Source organism: Otolemur garnettii, unplaced genomic scaffold, assembly GCF_000181295.1.
Source record: "Otolemur garnettii isolate 467f Iridium unplaced genomic scaffold, OtoGar3 scaffold00081, whole genome shotgun sequence".
NCBI classification, from domain to species: Eukaryota; Metazoa; Chordata; class Mammalia; order Primates; family Galagidae; genus Otolemur; species Otolemur garnettii.
Window position 1 is genome coordinate 2,015,222 of NW_003852476.1, and position 25,947 is coordinate 2,041,168.

The 25,947-nt window shown below is 38.0% G+C and overlaps 2 protein-coding genes across 2 annotated transcripts in view; one reads left to right on the top strand and one right to left on the bottom strand.

Moving 5' to 3' along the window:
- EXOC5 (exocyst complex component 5) overlaps positions 1 to 18,679 on the bottom strand; it is a 71,278-nt gene extending 52,599 nt beyond the window's left edge. Inside the window, exon 1 of the mRNA XM_003794405.3 lies at positions 18,359 to 18,679. Within this exon, the coding sequence (XP_003794453.1) occupies positions 18,359 to 18,385 (27 nt within the window). The 5' untranslated portion in view covers positions 18,386 to 18,679. The remainder of the gene's footprint in view (positions 1 to 18,358) is intronic.
- A 31-nt stretch (positions 18,680 to 18,710) lies between these two features.
- Positions 18,711 to 25,947, top strand: part of AP5M1 (adaptor related protein complex 5 mu 1 subunit) — a 21,392-nt gene continuing 14,155 nt past the window's right edge. Inside the window, exons 1-2 of the mRNA XM_003794406.3 lie at positions 18,711 to 19,092; positions 23,357 to 24,002. Of these exons, the coding sequence (XP_003794454.1) occupies positions 19,019 to 19,092; positions 23,357 to 24,002 (720 nt within the window). The 5' untranslated portion in view covers positions 18,711 to 19,018. The remainder of the gene's footprint in view (positions 19,093 to 23,356; positions 24,003 to 25,947) is intronic.

Sequence of the window (25,947 nt, forward strand, 5' to 3'; positions counted from 1 at the left end):
AGCAGGCCGGGCATAGTGGCTCACACCTATAATCCTAGCACTCTGGGAGGCTGAGGCAGGTGGATAGCTTGAGCTCACAGTTCAAGACCAGCCTGAGCAAAAAGCGAGACACTACTAAAAAAGTAGAAAAACTGAGGCAAGAGAATTGCTTGAGCCCAAGAGTTGGAGGTTGCTGTGAGCTATGACGCCATAGTACTCTTCCCAGGGCAAAAGCATGAGACTCTGTCTCAAAAAAAAAAAAAAAAAATTGACAAAGGGAATGAGTAAACATTACTCAAAAGACATACAAGTATCTAACAGGTATATGAAAATGCTCAGCATCACTAATCATCAGAGAAACACAAATTAAAAACATGGTAAGGGGCGGTGCTTGCGGCTCAAAGGAGTAGGGCGCTGACCCCATATGCCAGAGGTGGTGGGTTCAGGCCCAGCCCTGGCCAAAAAAAAAAAAGTGCAATCAGTTTAACCTGGTTTCTTGTACCCTCAATGAATAAAAAAAAAAAAAAAAAAAAAAAAAAAAAACATGGTAAGATGTTATCTCATACCTTTTTTAACAGCCAGTATCAAAAAACTAAAGATAGCAAGTGTTGGTGAGGATGCCAAGAAAAAGAAACCATTGTAGGTCGGGAGCAGTAGCTCACACCTGTAATTCCAGAATTCTGGGAGGCCAAGGCAGAAGGATTGCTTGAGCTCAGAAGTTCAAGACCAGCCTGATCAAGAATGAGATCCCATCGCTTCTAAAAATAGACAAATTTGCTGGGCATGTGGTATGTACCTGTAGTCCACCTACTTGGGAGCGTAAAGCAGGAGGATCACTTGAGTCCATGAGTTTGAGATTGCAATGAGCTAGGCTGATGCCATGTCACTCAAGCCTCGGCCATAGAGCAAGACTCTTGTCTCAAAAAAAGAAAAAAGTACCCTGTTGAAGGAAATGGTATGGAAGTTCCCCAAAACATTTAAAATAGAATAGAACTATGATATGTTCCACCAATCCCACTACTGCGTATATATACAAATGAAATGAAATGTATACTACTGCATACACACACAAATGAAGTGAAATCAGTGTATCAAAGCAGTATCTGCTCTGATATGTTTATTTTAACATTATTCACCCTAGCCAAGATAAGAAATTAACCTAGTGCCCATCAATGTGTGAATGAATACAGAAAATATGGTATCTAAATGGAATATTATTTGCCCAGACAAAAGAATGAAATTTTGTTTGCAATAACACAGGTGAACCTGACATATATAATGGTAAATGAAATAAACCAGGCACAGAAAGACAAATACCACATGATCTCACTCATATGTAGAATCTAAAAAAGTTTATCTCATAGAAGTAGAGAAAAGAATGGTGGTTACCAGGGGCTGAGTGATTGAGGATGGGACAGAGGTTAAGGAGATTTTGGTCAGGGAATACAAAGCAAACTGATGTCAGGAGGAATATGTTCAATAAATCTACTATATAACACACTGACTATGGTTAATGACAATATATTCTCAAAAGTCTTTAAGAGGAGATTTTAAGTGTTTCCACCACAAAAACATAAGGTAATGCATGTTAACTAGCTAGTTTTAGTTATTCCACAATGTATACATCATTTTTCAAAACATCACATTATACAAAATAAATACATACATACTGTTTTATCCAGTTTAAAATAAATAAAAATAAAATACATAAAAGTCTCATACACCATGACCAAGCAGGATTTCTTCCCTGCATGCAAAGATGTTTCAGCCTATGAAAATCAATGAAATATTCCACATTAACAGAAGGAAGGGGGTAAAAATGAGATCATCTCAATTGATGCAAAAAAAGTTGACCAAATTCCACACTCTTGCATAATAAAAACTCTCAACAAAGTAAAGATAGAAATTAAGAAATTACCTCAACATAATAAAAGCTGAGTGCAGTGGCTCATGCCTGTAATCCTAGAACTCTGGGAGGCCAAGACGGGTTAACTGCTTGAGCTCAGGAGCTCAAGACAAGCATGAGCAAGAGCAAGACCCAGCCTCTACTAAAAATAGAAAAATTAGCCAGGCATCGTGGTGGACACCTGTAGTCCCAGCTACTTGGAAGGCTGAGGCAGGGGGATTGCTCAAGCCAACAAGTTTTAGGTTGCTGTGAGCTATGTCATCACAGCACTCTACCCAGAGCAACAGAGACTCTGTCTCAAAAATATAAAAAAAGACAGCTATGATTTAATAAAATAAAGAAAAAGAAAAAAAAGCCATATCCGCAAAAGCCACAACAAACATCTTATGCAATGGTAAAAGAATAAAAGCTTGTCATTTACGATTAGGAACAAGGTAAGACTACCTGCTTTTGCCACTTCTATTCAACATGTAAAGTCCTGGCCAGAGCAATTGGGCAAGAAAAATAAAAGGCATCCAAATTGGAAAGGAAGAAGTAAAATTATCATCGTTCACAGGTAATATGATTTTATACTCAGAAAAATTAAAGATTCCACAACAACAAAAAACCTGCTAGAACTCAGTTCTAAAGAAGACAGTAAAGTAGCAGGATACAAAGTCAATATATGACATACAAATATCAGCTGCACTTATAGACACCAGCAATGAACAATCCTAAAAGAAAATTACGAGAACAATTCCATTTACAATAGCATCAAAAAGAATAAAATGCTTAGGAATTAACTAAGAATGTGAAACACTTAGTCTTGAAAGCTACAAAATGTTGCCAAAATAACCAAAGACACAAATAAATGCAATAAACTATGCTCATGGACTAGAATGCTGTTTAGATATCAATACTACCCCCAAATGATTCAATGCAATGCCTGCCAACACTCCAATAACTTCTGCAGAAATAGAAAAATGCTTCTTAAAATTCATATAAAATCTCAAAGAATCCTAAATGACAACAACAAACCTGAAAAAGAAGAACAGAGATGCAGGACCAGTACTTTTAACTTTAAAAATCTTACTACAAAGCTACAGTAACCAAAATAGTATGACACTAGAATAAAAAAAGATATATAAACCAAAGGAATAGAAGAGAACCCCAAATTAACTCTCACATATGAAATGATTTTTGACAAGGGTGTCAAAACTATTCAAGTGAAGAAAGACAATCTCTCAAATGCTACTGAGAAAACTGGTATGCAAAGGAGTGATTCTCACCTAACACCACATGCAAAAATTAACTCAAAATGGATCAAAGGCCTTCCTATAATGCCTAAAAGTATAAAGCCCTTAGCAGAAAATGTAGGGAAAAGCTAATGATATTAGATTTGGCAATGATTTCTTGAATATAACACCAAAGCATGCATAGGCAATAAAAGAAAAAACAGAAAATTACACCTCATCAAAATTTTTATGATACAACAATTCCATTTCTGGATATACACCCCCTAAAATTGAAAGCATGGTCTCAAAGAGATATTTGCACATCACTGTTTGCAGCAGTACTATTCACAATAGCTAAAACATGGAAGCAACCCAAGTGTCTAACAATAGATGAATGGATAATGGAGAATTATTCAGCCTTAAAAAATAAGAAATTTCAACACATGCTACAACATGGATGTACCTTGAGGACATTATGGTAAATGAAATAAGCTTATAGAAAGATAAATGTTGTATGATTCCACTTACATGAGGTACTTTAGAGAAATTAAAATCACAGACAAAGTAGAATGGTAGTTGCAGAGGACTAGGCTGACAGGGAAATGGGAGTTACTCTTTAAAATGGGTACAGAGTTCTAGAGATTAAAAGAGTTATGGAGATGGATGGCAGTGATGGTTGCACAACACTGCTAATATACTTCACACCACTCAACTCTACACTTTAAAATGGTTAAGATGGTTAAATATAATGTTATATGTATTTTCCAACTTTAAAAATTGGAAAAAAGAATGAGGCAACTATCCCATGGGCTATAGCGTGCCAATCCCAATCTATAAAATGCAGATTCAATGTTACCTATTACATTCCCATTCTATTCACCAGTTGAGTTTTTGCAGAAATCACATTAACTCCTAGAGGATAAAGAGCTCAAAAATCAAGCAAAATATAACCCTAATTACATCTGTCATGCCCGATATAGTATCTTCTGGCCTTATGGTATATGGCAAGGATTTGGCAGGTACGTTTTCTATATATCCACAAAAAAGTTTGATCAAACACAGTTCAAAGTCACATGGGTCTGACATTGTACAGTTACAAATGTTTTGCTTCAAGGCAATGTGAACTTCTATTGTAACATGATCTGTACCATCTTGGATATCCTGAAGAATGTCTTATTGATACTGACCCATCATATAAACTGACATCATGCTAACTGGGACAAATCAACAAGAAGCAGCTAGAACTTTCAAGGCTTTCCCTGATTAGACAGACATACATGCTCCAGTGAGGGGGACATATAATATACAAATATATAAAACTCAGTAGTACATTAAATCAACAAAACAGGGGCATGGAGGAACATCTCACCCAAAGTAAAAAACTAATTATTATACCTTCCACGATAAAGGAGGACATACAGCATCTGGTAGGCCTCTTCAGGTATACCTCTTTAGCACACATATAAGGTGACAAAATCAGAAATGGGTTCTGCAGAAGGGAGGTCCATACAACCACCCTGCTACCTGGGCAGGCCATACAACCTTATAGATCTGATAATATTAAAGCAATCAGTATTTACTGAAGTAGTCAAGGTTCTATCAGTGCTGGGAAGCAATTGTTTGTTTCAAGTACCAGAAGAATCACAACATAGATTCTGGCGTTGTGGAGCAAGACCATGATATCTACAGCAGAGAATTATACATCTTTTGAAAAACATCCTCTCAATATGCAAAGCTTCAGGAAAGACATCTTGGTGGACAGAGAATTGTCCTGAGGTTATAGGCTCATAGGGCCTGGAAGACAGAGGAGAAGTCCAGGGGAGGGGAATGTGGATGGTACTACAGACAGAATTGTGACCTCCCAAAATTCATATGTTGAAGCTCTAATCACCAATGTGATGGTATCTGGAGATGGGCCATTTGGGAGTTAATGAGTGTTATATGAAGTCATGAGGGTGGGGCCCTCATGATAGGATTAGTACCCTATAAGAACAGAAAGAGATTGCTCTTGCTTGCATACTTTCTCCATGCACACACAAAGCAGGGATTATGTGAGCACAGAGCTAGATGGCAGTGTCTACAAACCAAGAGAAAAGGTCTCAGAATAAAATGTACTTTGCTAGCACCTTGATCTTGGACTTCTCAGCCTCTAGAACAATGAGACAGATGGATATATTGAGACTGAGTACAAAGTGCGAAGATCTTTGTAAAACATGTCCAGAAAAAATGCACCATGGAAAAAAAACTAAACAACCAAGCAGACAAAATGACTTTGCCTGAAATTAGCACTCTGGGCACATGAACAAAGCAGGCGGAGTACAGAGATAACATGGCTCCAACTACATGAGGTTCTACTTACCAAGGCTGGTCTAGCTACTACCAGTACCAAGTGTGTAGCTTAACATTAACAGAAATTAACTCTGAACCCCTAAAACAGTCCCATTCTTCAAGACTAACCAGCCACATGGTAGTTGCTATGTTGGGCTCTTTCCACCCTGGAAGAAAGAATAATTCATTCTGACATGAATAGAAATATTCGAGTTGGATTTGTCTTTCCTCAGAGGGAGTGTTTGTTTCCCTGGCATGGGATTCCACATATCCCATCAAATCAAGAGACCTGTTTTACAGTAAAGGTAGTGACCATGAAGCTTACTGGCCATATCATAAAGTATACCAACCAGAGGCTGTCAGTCTGATAGAGCACAGTTCAGAGGTGGTATCTATAAAGATGGAGCACTATCCTCAAAGATGGTGTACTCATTGTGAACTTAAAACCTATATATGATGCTGTTTCCCCAATCAGAAACACACGAGTCTGGGAACCAAGGGTGAAGTACCGTTAGTAGTAGCCACACTTATCCTGACTCCCAGTTTGTGTTTACTAGCTCTGTGACTCTGGGTTCTGCAGGTTTAGAGGTCTTAACTCCAAAAGGAAAACACTCTTGCCTAGAAACTGAATACTAAGAGTCCCATTAAACTATCACTACAAATGCTGTCTGGTCACACTGGCTACTTATACCCAGGAATAAAAGGTAAGAAAAGGAGTCACCATTTTTGGCAGGGAAAATCAACCCTGATTATCAGGAGGCATCAGGATTGCTATTATACAACTGGGGCAGAGAATAGTAAGTTTGGCACCCAGATGATCCTCTTGAGGCTCTCTTAATACTCCCTCAACCAATTCTAAAAGTACAAATGTTTCATTCAAGTTGGCCTAAAAAGGGTATAGCAACCAGTTAGACAACAAGAATAGCAGCAGTATTAGCTGAAGATAAGGCAGAGTTAGAGTGGATAGTAGGGTGGGAAATAGGGAGTGGCAGTTGGAACCCAGAAAACAAGATATAGCAGTGGAGGTGATAGTTCACCTCACTAACCATCTTCTAATTTTCTTCCAGGATGAGACCCAACTGGAATGCTGGAGGAAATGTTCCACAAATGTACATGAATAGGTGAAGCCTAGTGGTATAAGGATGATCTGTTATTCACCTGGCAGTATTTTCAGGGACCCCTTCCAATGCAGAAAGCCACTTCACCCAATGTCATGCCTTTCTGAATGTCGTCCATATCCAATGACTAATTAAAATGAGAGTATAAAGGCCTGACCAGTTTGGTCCAAAGCAAGACAATTCTAGCAGGTCATATCAATTCTGGAACCACCCCCCCACACACAAACACACAGAAACCATCAACACTATCACTGGGCCAGCACTATAATTCTATTCTCCATCTGTGTGCACAATTTTGCTTTCTTATCTTGCCCCCTTCATAAATTTTCACCCCAAGGGTACTTCCTAACATTTAGCACACTAAACTCTATCCCAAAGTCTGCTTTTCCCAGAGGACCCATCCTACAACATGTAACAGTCAAGAGATAGTAGTGATTCAGAAAAAAGTGGCAGTGGAAAAGGTGCTGAGCATTGGTCAGGTTCATGACATGTTAAGGAAAGGATTCATATACATTGCGAATGGATTGGATATGGGCAAAAAGAAAAATAGAAATTGTGGATTACTTACAGAGAGAGAAATCTGCAGCCTTAATAACTTTGAAAAGGTGGTGCCATTGAGATGGGGAAGAACAGGGAAGAAGACAGATAAAAGGAATGGGGAAATAAGAATTTTATTCTGTGTATGTTATACTGTAGAAGTCTACTAGATAAACAAATGAAAATGAAAAGTGAAAAGAACACACAATTGGTAAAAGAAGTTTGTACTACAAGTAAGAAATTCTACAGTTTTAAAGTAGAGGAAAAGGATTCTACAGTTTTAAAGGAGGAAAAGGATTCAACAAGAGACAAAGCCAGAAGTACTAGTGAGGAGGGGGAAAATTAGGAGAGGGCATAGTCCTAGAAACAAAGTGCAAGTTTTATCCTCAGAGATATAATCAAATTATCTATCACAAGGGTTTAGGATAAATCAATTATTAATCGCTAAGGGATGAAAGTTCTAAAAACACAAAAACATAAAACAAAAATATCTTTCTGCTTATAAAAACCAAATAGATCTTAAGACCTTGCCCGTTAATATTTAGGTCCAGGCTTGATGGCTCCTCTGTAATCCTAGCACTCTAGGGGGCTGAGGAGGGTGGATTGCCTGATCTCAAGAGTTTAGACTCACCTGAGCAAGAGCAAGATCCTGTCTCTAAAAACAGCCAGGCATTGTAGCAGGTGCCTGTAGTCTCAGCTACTCAGGAAGCTGAGGCAAGAGGATCTCTTCAGCCAAGAGTTTGAGGTTGCTGTGCACTATCACACCATGGCACTCTACCAACGGTGACAAAGTGAGACTTTAGCTCAAAAAAAAAAAAAAAAAAAAAAGTAACTTTGTTGCAAAGGCATTTACAATGAGAAAAAGATAGCCAGATAATCCTAAAACTTCTAAATGATGAAGTCCTTGCAAAAAAGTCCTATGTGCTTGTATGCACATAGAATACCAGTCAATAATTTCTGAAATCCTTTAGAATTTCATAAACCCAATAAAGGTGTACCTTCACCTTCTGTTTTACTGTAGTAATTAAAAGCAAAATAACCAAAACCAAAATCTAAGAACTATGCACTAAGATATTATCATAGTAAATTCAACTCTACATAATTGGTTTGAGTTGCTCTGTTAAACTGATTTCATATTCTGTACAAATGCTAACAACTGTAAGATAAAATATGGTGTTTGTGGCCCTGTCTATTGAAAAATCCCTCAGGCATCAATCTTTTAGACAGGAACATAAATCTCTAATTTAACAATGTCTCTTTGAGAAAATCAAACTAAACTTTTATATTTCTTTTTACCTCTATCCCCCAAAATAGATCCAATACAATGTGTTAGAACCACCCACAAATTCACAGAAACTAGAATATCTTCCCCAGCCTAAGTAAAAAAATAGGTCTCAGATGATTTCCGAGAGAGGTACTTCTGTTAAATCAACTAACCCCATTGGTTCAAGGATTGCCTATAATCTATTTTCCTTAAATTTATTATGCTTATCACTGCCAAACAAATCATTAAAACACGACTTCCATTTAGTCAGAAACTTCCCTGTATGATTCCTACATATCAAGTTCACAATCTTATATCTATCCTTCAAGGTTCTTATCTGGTATCACCCTTCCCACATTTCTCTGCACCCAAAGCAGCCACACTTCCATCAACCTATTAGTCTTCTTTTCAAACTCATACTTCTCATCCTTCCTAATCTGTAGTCAGGTAGCTCACCCACAAGGATGCCACTTCTCCAACAATTCAAACACTGCCCTACCATTACTCAAATACTGGCTCAATTCCCATTCCTTCCTTGAAAGGATTCTTTCCCTACATAAATCTCCATTGATTTTTCTACTCTCAAACCCATATGAGGGTTAAAAATGAAAATCCCAGCTCAGAATAACACAGTACTAATTTTCACTTTATCATTTATTATTTTATAACCATTTTTGTAAGTTTCACTCTTTTCTCCAAACTTAAATGGAAAAAAAACAAGAGCAGGCTCTGTCACACACTTCTCTTGCTTTCCAACTGTGGTCAACAAAACAATGCTAAGCTTACCAAAACACTAGCTATGGGGGGGCCATGATTGAAACTCTGCAGAGAATCTTGAAAACCATGTCATGCCAAAACCAAAAAGGTAGGACCACCATCCTACAACCCATAAATAAAGAACAAGCATTGTATTGTGCTATTGATCCAAGATTCTAATGAAAACCAAATACGAACCTAAAGCAATTCCAGTACAAGAGATAAATGAATGTTACATTTGGCCTATCCTTTCTAACCCCATTTGAACTGATTTTTCAGTGAGATTCTTTACAGGTTTCCTACACGTTAATAAATTATATTTATTAACTCTGGATTTTCTGAAAAGCACTACAAAATGTTTTGTCTCAGTTTGTAAAATGAGTTTCAAAGGTAGTATGGAAAGGTAGAAGGATAAAGGGCATTATTAAGACACAGATACAACTCAGGCAAACTTTGAAAAAGTATGTTTGAAAACTAACTGCAACAGTACAAGATAAATAATTCTAATTTTTAAAATCAAAGTCAATTTTAACATTAATCTTAAAAGGGATGTCAGCTCTTTAAACTATGACATAATCTTAGCCAGGCGTTGTGGTGGGCGCCTGTAGTCCCAGCTACTTTGGAGGCTGAGGCAAGAGAATCGCTTAATCCCAGAAGTTTGATGTACCTGTGAGCTGTGATACCATGGCACTCTACCAATGGCGACATAGAGAGATAATAATCACCGACTCTTTCATATGAAAGATAAAGCACAACTATAGCCCAGGTTGAAGGAGGAAAAGAGAAGGGGCATGGGAGGGGAGAGGGAAGGTTGGATGGAGGGAGGGTAAACGGTGGGACCACACCTATGGCACATATTGCAAGGGTACATGTCAAATCTATTAAGTGTAGAGTATAAATGTCTTAAAACAATAATTAAGTAAGTGACGTGAAGGCTATGTTAACCAATTTGATGTAAACATTCCAAATTATATATAAAATCAGCACAGTGTACCCCATAAATGCATACATGATTTATGTATTTATGACTTAAAAAAAAAACATTTAAACTATGACATAATCAGCCAATTAATGACGTTACCAGAATTCATGGTACTTTAAAATTTTATAAAATATTTTAGATTTTCTTAAGCAAAATTTCTTCCCAGGATAGAATATATATATATATACACACATATACACAAACATACACATACATGTATATATTTATATATATCTCTCTCTCTTCTGACAGTTATTATCGGATTTCTACCTCCAAAGGAGAAAGGTAACAAAATGTTACAATACCTTTTATACCAGTCTAAACAGAATTGCAGAATTAAATTTGCAACTTTTAATGTAAGAATGGTTTTTATATATCATTTTAGCCCAGCTATTTCATAGCATCTTTACATGTAAGAAAAGTGAGTCAGTGAAATTTAAGTCTTTTTTTTGGAGACAGAGCCTCAAGCTGTCCTCCTGGGTAGAGTGCCCTGGCATCACAGCTCACTGCAACCTCCAACTCCTGGGCTCAAGCGAGTCTCCTGCCTCCGCTTCCCAAGTAGCTGGGACACAGGCGCCCACCACAATGCCTGGCTATTTTTTTTGGTTGCAGCCATCATTGTTGTTTGGCGGGCCCGGGCTGGATTCGAACCCACCGTCTTAGGTGTATGTGACTGGCACCGTAGCCACTTGAGCCACAGGTGCCGAGCCAAAATTTAAGTCTTAAAGGTATTAAACCACTATTCTAACCCAGAGGGGATTTTCTGTGTAATTACAGTAACTTTAAAAATTGTATAGACCATGAAAACTATTAGTTAATACATCTAATAAAATCTGCTTTAGCATTTCAAATTAAAGTAAGTGTAGCTAAAGATTTACACATTAAATATATTCACAGGTGCTTAATAAACATCTCTGGAATGAAATTAAACAACTAAATATAAGGAATCATTCATTTATTCCTTAAATTTATTCCTTGTTTAGTTTATTATATCTTACATAAGCAGAGACATATAAATAACTATATTCTATTATTTTTGTATTTCAACTCCAAGGAAAGAAAACATCAAGGTTTTAAAATATCTTACATATATAAAATTTTAAAATACAAACTTTTAAATATGTACGATTATATACCACTCAATTAACTAGAACTTTTATTTAACACATAGGTTCTTTATTTGCAAGGTATTACATGAAACTGCAATCCACTTTTAATAGTACAGGACAAACTAATCTTTAAATCTCTCTAACCTCCACTAACAATTCAACTTCTTGCACAACCACCCCCAGGAATTCTGTATATTAGACTATTTATATTAGACATGTGTGGTCTATAAAATTGTCCTCAATTTAAGATTTGCTTTTTTTTTTTTTTTTTGAAGAGACAGAGTTTCACGTTATCGCCCTCAGTACAGTGCTATAGTGTCACAGCTCACAACCACCTCCATCTTCTGGGCTTAGGCGATTCTCTTGCTTCAGCCTCCCAAGTAACTGGGACTACAGGTGCTCGCCACAACACCTGGCTATTTTTTGTTGCAGTTTGGCCGGGGCTGGGTTTGAACCCCTTGGTATATGGGGCCAGTGCCCTACTCACTGAGCCACAGGCGCCGCCCATCAATTTAAGATATGCTTATGCCAAAAGTTAACTTCCAAGTTAGGTGGACTCAGAGCACAAAATACTTACATGGAAACCTATTACTCTTAAGCATCTCAGTGATTTTCAACTGGTGGTAAGAAGATCTTGGGTGCGTCACGAAAATTTTTAAAGATCATTAATTAAATTATTTTCAAAAGAAGTCTAAAGCACAGTAAGTACATTCTTGTTTTTACTCTTGTTTTTGATTAACATAATTTACGTATGCCACAGAAGTTTTAACTGTAGGTTCAAGTGTGCCGTGAAATAAAAAAGGTTGAAAAATACTGTTGTACCTCTCTCACACTCTTCTACTAAAAGAAGTAGATATTGGTATAGATATGAAATCGATCAGTCTCAACTCCAACTATCTATTACTGCTTAACAACCACCTCAATATTCAGTGGCCTAAAATAGTAATAATAATATATTGGTTAAAAATCTGCAATCTGGTTAAAAATCTGCAATCTGGTGAGAGTTCAAGCAGGGAAATCTGATCTCTATTCCATGTGACATCAGTTGGGCCTGCTCAACTTGGGAGCTAGAAGATCTACTTCTAAGATGGCAAGTTGGGGTTTATTATTAACTGGGATGTTCAGCCAGAGCTAATGACCAAGGGCCTTAGTTCTTTCAAAGGGCTGCTGGGGCTTTCTCTTGATATGGCTGCTTGATTCCAAGAAGGAATAGCATAAGTGGGGCATATCAACTTTCATGACCCAAACCCCAAAATCAATACATAGTATCACTTCTACTGTAGCAATAAGCCTGTGTGGATTTCAAAAAGTGAACACAGGCAGGGCATGGTAGCTGGCACCTGTAATCCTAGCACTCTGGGAGGTGGAGGCAAGAGGATCACTTGAGTTTAAGAGTTCAAGACCAGCCTGATCAAGAGTGAGATCCAGTCTCTTCTAAATATAGAAAAATTAGCTAAGCATTGTGGCAGGTGCCTGTTCAGGAGGCTGAGGCCGAAGAATCATTTGAACCCAAGAGTTTGAGGTTGCTGTGAGCCAGACTGATAGTAGGGCACTCTAGCTTGGCCAAAAGAGTAAGACTCTGTCTCAAACAAATAAAAAAAAAAGTGAGCATATGGGCAGCGCCTGTGGCTCTGAGGGGTAGGGCGCTGGCCCCCTATGCCGGAGGTGGTGGGTTCAAACCCAGCCCCGGCCAAAAATTGCAAAAAAATAAAAAATAAAAATAAAAAAGTGAGCAAAACCTTACCTCTCTATGGAAGGAGTATCAACATCATATTGTAGGATGTGAGATCTTATTGTTTCCACAGCCTTTTCATAATTCTCTCTTACTGTAATCTCCTACCTCTTAGCTCATTTCTTCTCAATCTACAGAGACTAAAACGGAAGGCTTTTCCTCCCTGATAGATCCACAATCTAGCCCTATCCTCAACCCATTTAAATTGAAAGTCTTTCATTTTTTTAAATGGCTACTATTCTTTTAATGGTATTCTCCTAAGTAGTTTTTAAATTTATCAATTCATTTAATGAATCACCAGCCACCTACTTTCCAAAGTTCACAAATTTGGAATTAACTCCTGAGTAACCAAATTCTTTTGATTCTTCCTCCTAAAGGTCTTCTCAAATTTCCCGTCTTATCTGTCTCCACTGCCTAATCAATTAATACCCAATTCTGGAACACTTACTAAAAGAAAACTATGCCACATTCCCCATAATCCCTATTTTCTTAGCTAACAATCTTTTCACCATTGAAGGCCTTCACACTAACGTTAAAATTATCTGTTCTTATCACCCCTCAAAAAAAGTCTGGTTAGCCCCCTTATTAATGGTCAACAAAAAACCTTTGCAAAACTATCTCCAAACTCCTATGATCTCAATGTCTTGTCAGAAATAGCCTTTGCAGAACTATCTCCAAACTCCTATGATCTCAATGTCTCTTCACTACTCCTTATTCCTAAAACATGCAATACACACCTCACATCTCTTCTTAGTATCTCCTAAACATTCTCTACCATTAAAACTGGAGTTATCTTCTGTCCCTGCTTTGAAATGGTTTTCTCCTGCTTGAAAGTTTCTACTCACCCATTAACACTCAATTTATACTCATGCCATTATTACATAAAACCATTCCTAATTATCCCAGGAAGAGATTCTGCACTCCCACTAAACTAGATTTTCAGCAAAACTGTTTCCTCAACCAGATTTTTAACTCATCATCTTTTAATGCTGGTACCAAGAATGATGCCTAGCCTAGGACAGGTAAGTACTCAACAAACATTTGCTGAATTAATATTCTCATATACATGATACCATAATTGGTGGTCAGATTCCATAAGCATTTATATAACAATTAATATGGTTAAAATAAATAGCACTTCAGCACCTTGAAAGTAAAGTAATGCTCCTTACCTATACACCTCATGTTCATTAATATACACCTAGATAACTAACCAAATGAATAAGAAGTACCATTTTCAACAAGTTTGTTAAATAGATTTTTTAACTTAGTTTGAAAAATTTGAGACATACATTAATCTGTTTGTGTGGGGAAATGTGTTTCTGAATATTCACATTCTCATTTGCAAGTCAAATAGCCATTGCCATCATAGCCAAATTATGCTATCAAGGAACCTACACTTACAGGAAGAAAAGAAAATTGCATCTCCAGTCTTGGCATTTAGGATCCCCACAATTAAGCCCCATGATACCTTATACACCTCTGCTCCTCTTCATGTGTGCTATACTCCAGTCAAAATGAACATTCTCCTTGTCTCTAGGTCTACAATCCTTCAAGTCTTGGCCCTATATCTAGTTCCACAAATTCAAATCTAATTTATCCTTTGTAGATAATTTAAATGCCACATGCTAATCCAACTCTTCTTTTAAAAGTACTCTTCCCATCTTCTCAACACCTATGGCTCTTTATCCATACCAGTATCACCAATCTTTTTGGCACCAGGGGCCAGTGTCATAAAAGTCAATTTTTCCACTGACTGGGGTAGGGGTGGGGTAAGGTGAGAGAGGGAGTAGATTTTCATAAGGAGCATGTAACCTGGACCCCTTGCTCATGCAGTTAACAGTAGGGTTCATGCTCCTATGAGAATGTAATCCACCACTGCTGAGACAAGAGGCAGAGCTCAGGCTGTGATGAGAGTGATGAAGAACAAATGTAAATATAGACAAAGCTTCACTCACCACCTGCCACTCACTTCCCATTGTGCGGCCCAGTTCCTAACAGGCCATGGACAGCAACCTGTCCATAGCTCAGAGGCTGAATCTTTGATACCATGAATACCTAGAAACCATATTTCTAGATTATGTTATTACATATCTACCTGCTCTCCCTCTATGTGACAATAGAGACAATTCTACATCTAATTCAATATTTTCCAAGTATGCAACAAGCACTAGAAAATAAAAGTCTTATGGTCAAAAAAGTGTAGGAAATGAAATTTCTACAATCTTTCACATACTAAATTATACTATAAACATGAGCGAAACAGACTTTACCCATTTCCATAACTTACTTGGCCTTTGAACCCTTTTGGTACAGCATACTAGTAGGATTAACACTTCTACGGCATGCCCTTTGAGACACGCAGCCTCATTAACTTTGACACCTTATCTTGCGCTTAACAGGTACTCAACAAATGTTGTATTTGTTGAATAAATAGATTAACCCTAGTTATTAACAGAGAACTCTCCCATAAAGGTAGCCTACCCAGGGAAAAGGAAAGACTCTTTAAGAATTATAGTAAAAATTGGCAAAAGAGAAGGGAGCATCCTCAACAGTGTAACAAGATGAGTATTTACAACAACAGATAAAGGATTTCTCACCCCAACTATTTTGTATATGTAGATAATACAATTAATCCACACTATAAAGGTAATAATTTAAAAACACTGTGGATGGATCCTTTGAGAAAGCAATTGAAACTAAAAAAGTATTCTGGACAATTTCCAGAATAAACACTATCACAATAACTAAATCATCAATCATTTCTGTCAGCTGAGGAAATACTGCAGTTTAATTTTGCTGTATGATGTTTATACTTAAAAAGAGTCAAAGGATTAATAAGATTTTAGAAGAGGTAAAGTTAACCCAGTGATACCTAATGGATTTGAAGCTTCATTTTGATTTCATTCAACTTCTCTTCTTCAAAGTGAAAAAAGAAAACGCAATTCTAATTAATAGTGCATTAAAATCAGAATGCATAAAAACCTTGACTACATCCTGCCTTCTATTTCTTACAGTTGTGCAGCTATGGCTAAGAAAGAGAAACAAGTGAAAAAGACATTCCTTCATTTATCTTACAACCTAGATCCTATGGCAGAACTACAGGAAACTGCAGCAGTAATGGGGGGGGGTAGGGAGTTTTTTGTTTTCTTTCTTCCTTATAACACAAAGAGGTCAACTTTTCACTTGGGAATGAAAACTTATTCAAGAGCAGAGTTCATTGCAGGGCTAGAGTCATAGCTATACTGGAAAAGAGAAATATATTTCTTAATTATGGCTATTAACACTTGTAGCTATTAATATGCTTTTAATTTTAAGGAAGCGACATGCTACATAAAGTCAAAAAAGTCAACATGAATTAAGATCTATAAATAGATATATTTAAATTCATTCTAAGACCACTCTGGCCACAGAATTCAGCCTCTTTCTTCACTGAATCTTGCCGGCTACCACTGTAACTGAAGTCAATAAATTAAACCTTGTTTAGTTCAACAATGTGACTAACTGGCAAGACTCTGCAAAACATAATACAGTATGTATTTCTCCACCTCTCCACCCACCTACCTCTGAGGGTGGGGACAAGAAATCAAATATATTTTCAGGTAAGTTACTGAACTCATGTGCTCAAAAACTTAAAAATATATGTTATATGGTCCAAAACACAAATGGGACTGTCAAGGATTAGCTCAAGAGTTAATGTCTCACCAACTATATGACAGTGTAACAGTTTTCTGTTAATAGCAAGCTTGTCACAAGATACACTAGGTAAATTAAAGATCTCAAACAACTTAATAGTTTTCTGCCCTTATAAGATGTGAAAAATAACAGGAGGAGCTACAACACTACTTAGTATCATGCCCCAGGCACAAAGTAAAAGTTCTTAACAAAAATGTGTCCCTGATCTCTGTCAATCAACAGATGGCACAACTTTGGAACTGGAGAAATTAATGTAGTATATCTCCCAACACTTAAATCTGAGAAAATACAACTAATACTCCTTTTTTTTAAATTTGAGACAGAGTCTCACTTTGTCACCCTCAGTAGAGTGCCACGTTATCACAGCTCACAGCAATCTCCAACTCTTGGGCTTAAGCGATCCTCCTGCCTCAGCCTCCCGAAGTAGCTGGGACTACAGGCGCCCACCACACGGCCCAGCTATTTTTTTGTTATAGTTGTCATTGTTTAGCAGGACCGGGAGGGGTTCCAACCGGCCAGCCTCAGTGTTTGTGCCAGCCTCAGGGTGGTGCTAAACCACTGAGCTGCAGGCAAGGAATCCACAACTGATATTTCTGAAGTCGTCTTTGTACGCATAATCATTCACAAATTACTCTCTCACTACAGGTTATTGTAACAATGGCACACGTTATTTCTCTTAAGAACACTATCTACCCCAAAGCTGACTAAAACTCAAAATATGGTAAAACACATGTAAAGTTCCATTTGTAATAAAAAACCAAGGCATTCAAATTTTAAGACACAAAAACTGCTAAATCTTAGGGTGAAAAAGGAAGCAATTTTCACTTACGTAGAAATTCCCTATTGTCAACTGCAGGCTTCTCAATTACTACACTTTGTTACTCAACGTGAAACACATACACACCCAAAAAAAGGGTCGTTCCTTCCTTTTTCATCACATCTGTCTTCATTTCTTTCGCATAAGGAGATGTTTTAAATGTTTCATTGTTTTGTAATCCCATTAGAGCTCCTATTCTATTATTTAAAACATCACAGCTTCTTATGACGGACTTCACGAAATTAAATTTTAAGGTTTTGATTCTAAAAACGCTTAAGGAAATACATTAGAGGTTGTCTATCACGCATTAAGGGGTCCCTAAATTGCAGTCATGCATGATTTTATAACACACTTAAATTCCCTAAGTTCCGAACACATATTCATTTTAGTTTGGCCTCCCTTCAGATGAAAGAACTAAGTAGGCCTTAATTGTCCTAAAAATTGATCGAAGCCTTTTTAAATGTAAGGGTTAAGTGACAAGCAAATGAGGGCCACTTCTAACTCAACAAGGCCCCCTCGGAGTCCCCATTGTAGGTGGCCCCTGTACACAGCCGGGAAGACCTCCGACACTGAACGGCTCCCGGTGCGCCTGCCCGTCCTGGGTCAGCCCTCCCCACTGCTCAGCCGATAAGTCATTTTCCAACGCCGCTCCTCGCAAAGGCCCCTCCGGCCCCAGCAAACCAAACTATTCCTCGGCCTTTCTGGACCCTGGGCCCCTCCCGGAGGGGGCAGGTCCGCCGCGGCCACCCCTCCCCTCCCCCACCCGCGCGCCGCGCGTCGCCGCCACCGCCACCGCCCCTTGCGTCCCTGCCTCTCTCCCGAGGCTTCTCCCCGGCACCCGCGAACGCCGCTCCTCTACCCGCCCACCTCGCTGCCCGCAACCCTCGGCCTGCCGCTCCCGGGAGAGCCCCCGGACCCACCTCGAAAAGCTCGGCCGTGGTAGCCATCAGGGCCGGCTGCGAATCTCGCCCCGCACTGGACGCAGTCGGCGCTTCACATGCTGCGCCTCAGCGGCGCCGTGCACAGGTCCCAGCTCCGCTCGGCGTCTCGGGCTCCAGGCCGCCGAGGCTTCTCCCACTCCCCACAGAGCCCAAGCGGGGCGGGACAGCGGCCATAAAGCGAAGCCGCAGACGCCCGTCAGCTGCCTCCCGGCGCCTCCCGCGCCGCTCCCATAGTCACCGCCTCACACGCCGGAAGCCGAGCGACGCGCGCCCCGGAGGCTGTCGGGAGGGGCAGGCGAAGGCGGCCACAGCGGGCAAGTGAGGGGGCGCGTCGCTCGGTTACACGAGGAATTGTGATCCTTGCGGGCCACCGTCCCGGAAGTAGGATTTGGAGGAGGAAAGTACTGGGCCTGCTAGGGATGAGTAAATTCCTCCAGGTTCTGGGTGGGGATTCTTAGAACTTTTTGTGCTCTGTATGGAGCGGAGAGACTCAGAGGATTTAGTCACCGCACTCACAGGAACTAGCTTCCCTGCTGAGCGGGCTAGCAGGTGGCGGAGGAGGAGCCTCTGAGGAAGCCAGTCTGCCTGTTCCGCGGCCGCGGTTTCTTCCGAGATGAACTGACGCTTTTGTGGCTTACCATGGCCCAGCGGGCAGTGTGGCTGATAAGCCACCAACCGAGAACTGCACTTTGTGGCACCGTGAGATTCTCAAGGTAAATGCGAGTCTGAATCCTCAGGGATGGTAGCAGAGTTTTGTGGAGCACTGTGTGCGAGGTCAGTCACTAATAGCTTCGTGACTTGGGCAAGTTACTTAACGTCTATTTCATGTTATAATGGGAATCTTAGTACTCCTACCTCAGTGTTGTGAGAATAAAGTTAGTTTATGCCTGGCGCATATTAAGTATCACAGTATCACGGTATATGTTTGCTAATATTAAGTGTTATTGTATCTTAAAATGAACTACAACTGCTTAGGATGTATATGGAGATGACAGAGGCAAAGGAGGAAAACTTACTCTATTTCTACTTTTATTGATAAAATCACTCAAGGATAGTTTAACTCATGCTACTGCCAAGTCCTTGCTAAGCTCTATGACTGTTATTTTCATCTTTCCAATATGTGTCACTGCTAGAAATCATCAGATAGTAATTCACTTTTTCAATGATTTAAGTTGATCTCGTCTCAGTTAAAACTTGCTCTAGTTTATCAAAATAGCCTTGACGAGAACTGTGAGTGGCAGGCGAGTAATCTGTTTCACCTTTTTTTCATGGTATCCACTGATAATCGGTTTTTGCTAGCAATTTCTTCTTCTGCAAGAAAAGCTTGTAGTGAAGTGGTAGTAGAATTCAGATTGAAGCAGATAAAGGTGAATGTTTAAATGGAAAGTTGACAATGTGGATATGAAAAAATCCCCTCTTGGCAACCTAAACAGTTTTGGTACTGAGACATCAGATTGGAGTTTACCATTCCCCCCCCCCCCAAGATTCTTGGCTTACATTTGTTTTTGTTTTCATACCTTAAGCCTGGGAGGTTAATATTCTTTAGTCCATAGCTCATCAGCCCCATTAGTCCATACAAGGTGCCCTTCATTTTTCTTATATCTTCCCTTTGGTTACCTATTTCTAACTGCCATTCCCATCTCCTTGGAATATTAGCATCCTGTTTTTGGCATGTATTTGTATGTGCATTTTTCAAATTACATAATTAAGTGTGCTTCAGACTTTGTTCCCTTTTCCTTCATTTGTCATATTTCTCAGCAGTATTTTCAAGAAGCATCTGTGTGTCTTACATTCATCTAAAGCAGCACTGTCCAAAAGCATTTTCTGAAGTGGTGGACATGGGAGATCTTCTAAGTCTGTGCTGGCTAGTATTATAGCCACCAACCACGTGTGACTGTTGAGCTTTTGAACTCTAGGTAGTATAACTGAAGAACTCAGTTGTTAATTTTGTCTGATGTTAATTAATTTTAATTTAAGTTTGAAAAGCCACATGCGGCTAGTGTCTACCACATTGGCCAGTGCAGACGTAGGCTTTTCTATTAGGCTGTAGTACTCCATGGTGGTTTCCATCTTCCATATTTTATCTGTCCCCTTGCCTGGTGATTATCTTCCAAGTTGCCTTCAACTCTCAGCCATCATAAACTGCTGAAGGAGACATCCTCAGGTCCATGGGATGAATCTTTAGTTAATTCTAACTAAATATTGCCAAATATAATTAGTTCTTCAAGATGCTTTCACTCATTTACACACTTACCTGTTATGAGTGAAGGTTCCTGTATCTGCATTATTTCCTAACACTTATTCTAAGTTTTGCCAATAAAGGATACCTTTTTTCTATTTGTATTTTTCTGTGAAGCAATTATTGTTAGTCCTTTGAGTTTAGTCCTTTGAGTTTCCTCTTCTGTGAATTGCCTGTATGTGTCTGCTGTCCTTTTTCTCTTTGAAAGTTGCTGGATTTTTCCCCTTTATTTGTAGGGGGAGATTTTTGTGTATTCTTGATATTAGTTCTATATCATTTTTAGATATTACAGTTAACTTTCTTTTTTTTTTTTTTTTTTTTTTGGCCAAGACTGGGTTTGACCCTCCGGCATGTGGGTCCTGTGCCCTACTCCTTTGAGCCACAGGTGCCACCCACTTTCTTTAACTTAGAATTGCCAGTTAGCTTTATGTTGCCCTTGGTTAAACAGAAATCACTGTTTTTGAAGCAAAGTTTTCAGCATTTTTGATATTTAATAAAGTTTTTTCAGCCTTTATTTCCCAAAAGTATCTTTCCATATTATCTTCTCAACTTTATAATTTCAGGTTATATTAGTCTTTAATCCACCTGTAGTCCATATTTGGAGAGTTGTTTTGGTTTTGTTGTAATTTTTTTTTTATTGTTGGGGATTCATTGGGGGTACAAGAAACCAGGTTACACTGATTATATTTATTAGATATACGCCCTCTTATAATTGTGTCTTTCTCCCAAAAGATGTGTCACACAGCAAGACCCCACCCCCTATAGTCCATATTTGAATAGAATGCTAAGTAGGAATCCCATTTTGCTTTTTCTCTGTGCTGCAATCCAGTTTTTCTAATATCATTTTTCAAGCAGTATATCATTGCTTCATTAATTTGTGGAGATGTTGATAATATTTATTACATCCCCATATAAACATTGACCTGTCTCAGTTCTATTACTTTATCTTTTTTATGCCAACACTATACTGTTTTTATATCTTTTTGCTTTGCAGATTATGTTAATATCTCACAGAGGTTAAGATTTTTATTGCTTACAAAAATAATTTTCTTAAGAAAGTCATTCTAGGTTTCAGAATGCTTTCAGTAAAATTCAGATGTGTTCAGATGGCCTTTTCAACATCTCTGTGAAGGCAGAGATTTGGATTCAAATAATTCACTTTAATTCTGTATCATTGAATTAGTTAAACTTTAATATTTTCAGTTGTCTGGCCTCTTAGAGCTGGTGGTAGCACTAAATTGACATGCACTGACATATTACCTAAATGTATGCCAGTATTTCAGATTTAAGAAGACAAGTAGTCTTCCCTCTATCTATTTCCCACAGTAAAACTTGGTTTAGATACTGGTTTAAAGATTTGTTGCCCAGTAGTAATACTATCAGCTTAAGTCTGGCTTAGGATGATATTGTACTTCATAGTTGGAGGGCCATTTAAGGTTTAAATATGGTTTTAGCAAAAGCCTAGAATAAATTGGAAATGATAGATGGAATCAGCCAGCAAAATATTGAGCACCTATTGAAGCATTGTATAAGATCCCAGATTAATTTATTCACAGTGAATCATGATATTTTTACCTTAAAAACTTTATCCTGCAGATAACTAGAGAATAAGACACTGGACTAGAGTTTAGTCCAAAGTTCTCTCCTGTTCTTACCCAGAGACTTAGAGAGAGAACTGGCATTGACCTGCTTGGTTAGTGCTGATGTGTTGGCTGATTCTTCCGCTTTCTTTCACAAGAAAATGCACCAGAATGTGAATCAGTGAGGTTTACTCATACATGGATAACTGTCAATACATTCTTATTTTTATTTTAAAAGGTTATTAGTAAACATTAAAATTTTATTAAAACAACTGTTTTAGGTATATTTTTGACCCTTGACAAAAACTACCACCCTTTATTTATTTTATAAATAAGAAAATAGGCTAAAGGAAATTAGGTGATCTACTCAAAAGTTATAAGCTAATAGATGACTTTGTTCTGGACTTTGGAATGGAGGGGGAAGGAATAAGGAAAAGTACATTTTTTGGAACTAAGAAAACATGATCTAACAGATTTCTGCAAATTAGTAAAAGTAGAAAGGAAAAGGATGAATTAGTGACTTACTATTCAACCCAGAACATGCAAATCACAAAGGATTATTCAGATTTTTGTGTTTTCATTACCTAATAGTATCTTCCAAGACCATAGAGATAAACCATTGTTACTAAAAGAATCTTCCATATTTTTGTAGGGGTTGGTCAGAAGATTCAGCATACCTGTTATTCACTCAAGATTGAATAGAATGGAACATTTTTTTTTTAATTGCACCATTTCAACTAGTGAATCTAAAATCACAGAGTGTTAAATTGAAGTGCTTCTTTGTTCATGCTCTACTAAGATGAAATCAGAAAAAAAATTCTTAAAGATACCTTAAGTGGTCCAGGTATACACTTATTGCTCACCATTTAAGAGGGAATCTTAAATTGCTGTGAAAACGAGGATTTTGAATTACAATCATTTACTTACTTAAAAAATTAAACTTGAATTGAACATATTAAATAATAGATAACATACAAAGTATCAAACAGTTACTCCAATAAGAGCTTAACATATAATATAATACATTTTGGTTGTTGGCTATCTTGGGTATGTGTATTTGTTATTACTATCTGCCTTGTGTTTTTTGCTTTTCCAAAACTATTCCCTTTTGTTTTATTTGGAAGAATCATTTATGATCTTTCTGTTTCCATGATGCAGACGTTATCCAACTGTTGAAAAACGAGCCAGAGTCTTCAATGGAACAAGTTATGTATCTATTCCGGAGGATGGTCCATTTCTTAAAGCATTACTCTTTGAACTTAGATTATTGGATGATGATAAAGGCTTCGTGGAGATTCGTGACAGCTGTTCGCACATCAATAAAACGTCAATCTATGGACTCCCCATAGGAGGTGAAGAACTCTGGCCAGTTGTTGCTTTTCTGAAGAACGGCATGATATATGCTTGTGTGCCACTAGTAGAACAAATTCTCTCTCCTCGTCCACCATTAATTAGCATTAGTGGAATTTCACAAGGTTTTGAACTTCTTTTTGGGATACAGGATTTTCTTTACTCAGGTCAAAAAAGTGACACTGAGCTAAATACAAAATTGAGCCTACTGCCTGACTTGCTTCTACAGGCTTGTCCATTTGGTACTTTATTAGATGCCAACTTACAGAATTCATTGGATAATATTCATTTCACTTCAGTGCCTCAGCCACAGAAACAGCCAGCCTGGAAAGCTGGAACATACAAAGGAAAACCACAAGTTTCTATTTCTATCACTGAAAAGGTAAAATCCATGCAATATGACAAACAGGATATAGCAGATACGTGGCAAGTTGTTGGAACAGTCACTTGCAAGGTGAGGTTTTCTCTGTATTTTCTTTATTATACCATTTAATATATATGGAGAAAAGTAAAATTTGCATAACATTGTTGATTTTTACCTTAAACATCAGTCGTTAGCTGGTAGAGTCATGTGAAATTTTATGTAATCTTTTTTCATTTCCTACCAGTTATGTTGGTTATTTATTGCTGTGTAATGAATCTCATTACCTCAAAATAAACATTTATTATTCTCATAGTTCCCATGGGTCAGAACTTTAGAAGCAGCTTAGATGGGAACTTCTAGTGTAGAGTCTCTCATGAGGCTGTAGTCAAGATTTCAGATAAGTCATCTGAAGGTTTGACTAGGGCTAGGGAAACTACTTGTAAGGTAACTAACTCCCATGGCTGGCCAGTTGATAGTTATTGGAGGGAGACCTCAGTTCCTTTTCACATGGCCTTCTCAGCAGGCTACTTATGTGTCCTTCTAACATGGTGATGGCATCTCTCAAATGATCTGAGAGAGACTAAGAGAGGCAAAGACAGGCAAAAGCTATTCTTTTTATTATGTAGACTAGAGGTCACATAGGATCACTTTCCCTGTTTTCTGTCATTAGAAGCAAGTCATTAAGAGTACTCCATAATTCAGGGAGTGTGGAGTTAGCCTCCATCTTCTGAAAAGGGTAGTTATTAAAGTATTTGTAAATGTATTTTTAAATCACCATGCCTGTTTTCTATTTTCTTAAAAGGAGTGAAATTGACATATCTCTGACATATCTAAAATATTTTAAAGGGCTCTTATTTTATTTAAACAAGTCAGTAAGTTAACTTAGGGTTCTCTGATTTAAGGTTAGAAAATAGGAAAGACAATGGAAATAATAATACAGTTAACAGTAAATAATACCGTGTTGAATAAATGATCAAAAATTAAAATTCTCCAAGTAAACTTTCTATAAGCATGCATTAGTAGTATTCTCAGATGTCTGTATTATTCTATCTTCCTTTATTCTCTACACTTCAATGAATGTATACTTTTTATATATCAAACAATGTTAGATGGCTATATAAACAGATAAAAGTAGATTTCAGGTGAGAATTAGAGCAGTCCTGAGAGACGAATTGCATATTTTACATTTCTTTTTAACTTTAAGTTGAACTAAAAGTTTCTGTGTCTATTTTAAACTCACTTCTGTGGTCAAGAATATATCCCAATCATTCGTAACTGCTGTAAATGGCTCCAAAATTGAGGCATTCCTGGATTATGTCATTCTTAAGTCTTAAAAACAGTTGAATATTTTCTCTCATAAGTTTGGTGAAATAAAGAGAGTAAAACTCACCATTTCTGTGAGAATAAACAGGAAGTATGTTGTGTGTAATGTCATGGTAATAACATCATGGTGTTGAAATGTCTGTGCTCATAGATAGGCTGACTCTAATTTATTGTTTATGGAAATTTCAGATTGATACCTATTCTTAATCTTGGTACAGATTATTATGATAGACAACTTCCTTCTTTAAAAAACTTTAAAAAAGGGACAGAGGTATACCTTAACCTGCACACTGACTATTTCTTACTACTATTTTTTTGCAGTTTTTGCCCGGGGCTGGGTTTGAACCCACCACCTCCGGTACATGGGGCCCAACACCCTACTCTTTTGAGCCACAGGTGCCACACCACACTAAATGTTTCTTTAAGGTTGTATGTAAATAGTATAACTGTTAGCCAAACATTTTTTAAGTACTTCAGGAACTTACTATTTAAGGGAGTTTTATTGTGAGGCCCATTGTTAACTGGAAATTATCTTTATCTTATCGTCCTCTAGTAGAAAACCTGGTGAACCGGCTTGGTGCCTGTGGCTCAAGTAGCTAGGGCGCCAGCCACATACACCCAGGGTGGCAGATTCGAATCCAACCCGGGCCCACCAAACAACAATGACGGCTGCAACCAAAAAATATAGCCGGGCGTTGTGGCGGGCGCCTGT